The sequence below is a fragment of the Heloderma suspectum genome, chromosome 4, assembly GCF_057233095.1.
Source record: "Heloderma suspectum isolate Gila_16-S chromosome 4, 16-S_ref, whole genome shotgun sequence".
Classification (NCBI taxonomy): domain Eukaryota; kingdom Metazoa; phylum Chordata; class Lepidosauria; order Squamata; family Helodermatidae; genus Heloderma; species Heloderma suspectum.
Window position 1 is genome coordinate 231,256,200 of NC_139461.1, and position 2,901 is coordinate 231,259,100.

At 51.2% G+C, this 2,901-nt stretch overlaps 1 protein-coding gene across 1 annotated transcript; it reads right to left on the reverse strand.

Annotated features, from left to right (window-relative positions):
* Positions 1-467: 467 nt before the first annotated feature.
* On the reverse strand, positions 468-1,962 carry LOC146348194 (uncharacterized). Its single transcript, XM_084851645.1, has 2 exons — positions 1,381-1,962; positions 468-929 (listed from the first exon to the last, which is right to left on the reverse strand). Exons 1-2 carry the CDS (start codon positions 1,960-1,962, stop codon positions 468-470), a joined length of 1,044 nt encoding a protein of 347 aa, XP_084707771.1.
* Positions 1,963-2,901: the final 939 nt, after the last annotated feature.

A 2,901-nucleotide genomic window follows, 5' to 3' on the forward strand; every position in this document is an offset into this window, starting at 1 on the left:
TTCAAAGAAGCTTTTCAGAAAGAGGGGGCGGCCACTGTCTCTTGCGCGCGCGAAGAAGAGAGGGGCGGGAGCCAATTACAGTTGTTTGAACAGTTTTAATCAGAGAGGAAAAGGCATGAACAAAAATGGGGAAGCAATCAGGGGCGAGCAAAAAACAAGGCAGACATTGAAACCATGAGCCCACCAACTGCCCAAACACGGCCGGCTGCAGCAGGATTCCCAGGAGATGTCCCCTCACCGCAATCCTCCTCTGTTCTCCCACATGAATTCACAAAGAGCCCTGTGGACCTCGTTCCCCCGCTCATTACGCACCTGGTCGTCATTCACGTAGGGAAGCCCCAGGATGTCCAACACCACACAGTTACTGTCACCGGACACCTCAAAGCAGCCCCATTAGTCTCGCATATGTTGTGGAGAATGACACAGGCAGAAATCACTGATAGCACGTTTTCTTCCACCACCTCCAGTCATCCTGTGAGACATCTCCACCTTCTCTTCAGCCTGCCAAAAGTGCACTCCACCACGTTCCTAGCTCTGCTGAGGCACTGGTTGAAGTGAGCCACCTCCTCTGGTGAGAGGTGTCCCCCAAAAGGCTTCATCAGCCAACGTCGCACAGGGTAAGCTCCATCGGCCAGGATCAGCTGAGGGATAAGCACACCGCCCACTCTCCACATCGGGTTCCTGGGCACAAACTTCCCTGCATCCAAGTTACGAAAGATGTAGGCATCGTGGTTTCGCCCACTCCACCCAATCTTGATACTGATTAATCTTCCCGTGTGGTCCATTGTGCCTTGCAGAAGCACTGAGTAGTAGTGCTTCCAGCTGATAAACTCGCTGCCCTGTCTAATCGGGGATACGATCGAGAGATGAGTCCCATCGCAAGCCACAAACGCCCCAGGGAAGCCAAGGGCGGAGAAGCCGAGCATCACCTGGAAAGGGAGAAGAGACCATATTTGGTGGGAGGCAGCCAAAGCATGAGTGGCCATTGCCAAGCAACAGATGCATCCCACTCGTGCCCCCATCTCCCCACACACTTGCCCGGACAAGCCCCGTCAAGCAAAAAGCACACAGCACCCGCCATGAGAGTTGTGTGATGCACTCCCGACACACACACACACACGTCCAGGAGGACGGTGATCACCATGAACCAGGGAGTACCTCTCAAAAACTGCACAGACAAGAACCCATCCCCCGATGTGAACCTTGCCTATACCGTGCTGTAGTGAGTGCAGCTTCGATTCTTCAAAGATGCGAACCCAACCTAATAAAAACCAACACATTAGACAGGTCTTCAATTCTTCAAAGATTTGAAGCATCAAAGATGTTTCCTCCCCCCTTAAAAGCTGCATGACCCCCCACACACCCCCGAGCCGCACTCACCGCATCCACGTTCCCAAGGGTCACCGTTCTCCACAGTAGAGCATGCTCCAGAGCACGGCACAGTTCCACAAAGAGCATGGATTTCCCCACCCCGAACTCCTCCACTGCAATCTTGTACAAGACATGATTGGCGAGCCTCCAAATGGCGATGGCCACCCTCTTCTCCACAGGGATCGCTCTGCACACTTGTGTCAAGTATCTGGCCAAGAGCAGGGCCACCTCACCAACCACCTGAAAGAAGGTGCAATGAGGCATCCTGAAGTGCTCGATCCAGCGCTCATCATTCCACACCTGCAGAACAAGCCTCTCCCACCAGTCCTGGCTGCTCAGGCACACCCCATATCTCCGGAAAACCCAAGGCATGGGAAGAAGAGCCACGTTGTGCACCATGATCAACGTGTTTTGAAGCATCCTCAAACACAAGTTCTGACGGTGATGGCAGAAGCAGCGCAGTACCCAGAGACGAGACCTCTGCCGCTCGGACAACAGCCTCTCCAGAGCGATCAGTGCCTGGAGAGTACACATCCGGGCATTTGCAGAGAGAAACAGCAGCCTGTAGAACATTGCCAGTTCTGGACCCATGGCTGCAGCTGGGATATGGACACCAAAGAAGATAGAATGTGTCCAGAAAAAGCTAAGAAGGGATCAATGGGGCGGTGACACAGGCATGGTGAGGTTTCCAGCGAACAGCTGAAGAAGGACACAGGGGAGGCGAGGCGAGGCGAGTTGATGGGAAGGTGGGTGGTTTATTGGTGGAGGCGGGAGGAGTTGCCGCTCCTCCAATCAGGGCGGCCCTGCTTTGGAGCTGGGGAACTGCGAGGTGCCGGAGTGTGAAGCAAACTCCCGCGTTCGAGGAGGGAGTGGAGCGGAGAAAATGGGTGAGTGAGGATAATCACATAAAAATGCGAGAGCGTTTTACCTGACGGGACACCGAATTCAGCGTGGTGGTGGGCGCAATGTAGATCAGGCCATAGTTAAGCTTCCTTCCCCACCACATTGCTGACATTTGATACATACCTATCCCAAGAAACCCCACAAGTTTATACCAGGAAATGGGAGTTAAACTATCACCCACCCTTTAAACTAGTGTTTTATCCACAAAGCAAAATTGTTTCTTAATTCCATCAAGTAAACCAGTCATCTCATACATTGTTCTTGCCAATCCAAGACAATTTCGCTCCATTGGAGATGAGGAATAAAATTATTGAAACACATATCTGAAAACTATGTTTTTCAGTGTGTGTGTGTGTGTGTGTGTGTGTGTGTGTTCAGAGGCTTTGTGTGTGGGGGGAGGAAATCTAGGAGTTTTTGGCAAGATTTCTTGGACAGGGATGCCCTTGCCATGTGCACACAAAAGAACTACTCATAAGGTTCTAATTTCCTTTTTATTTTTATGTGGCCATTAATAAGATTCATAGCTTTAATGTAGCATATAGATCTTAGTAAAAATTCAGGAGATTGAATCTACTGCAGCTTAACTCTTTGGGTGCTGTTGGCTTGTACACTCAATGCAGTAAGTTC

Excerpts from the sequence above, each read along its gene's own strand:
- LOC146348194 (XM_084851645.1), bottom strand. The coding sequence starts at position 1,962 with ATGGGTCCAGAACTGGCAATGTTCTACAGGCTGCTGTTTCTCTCTGCA. Across the intron at positions 930-1,380 it reads CCCTTGGGAACGTGGATGCG|GTGATGCTCGGCTTCTCCGC; the intron begins GTGAGTGCGGCT and ends CTCCCTTTCCAG.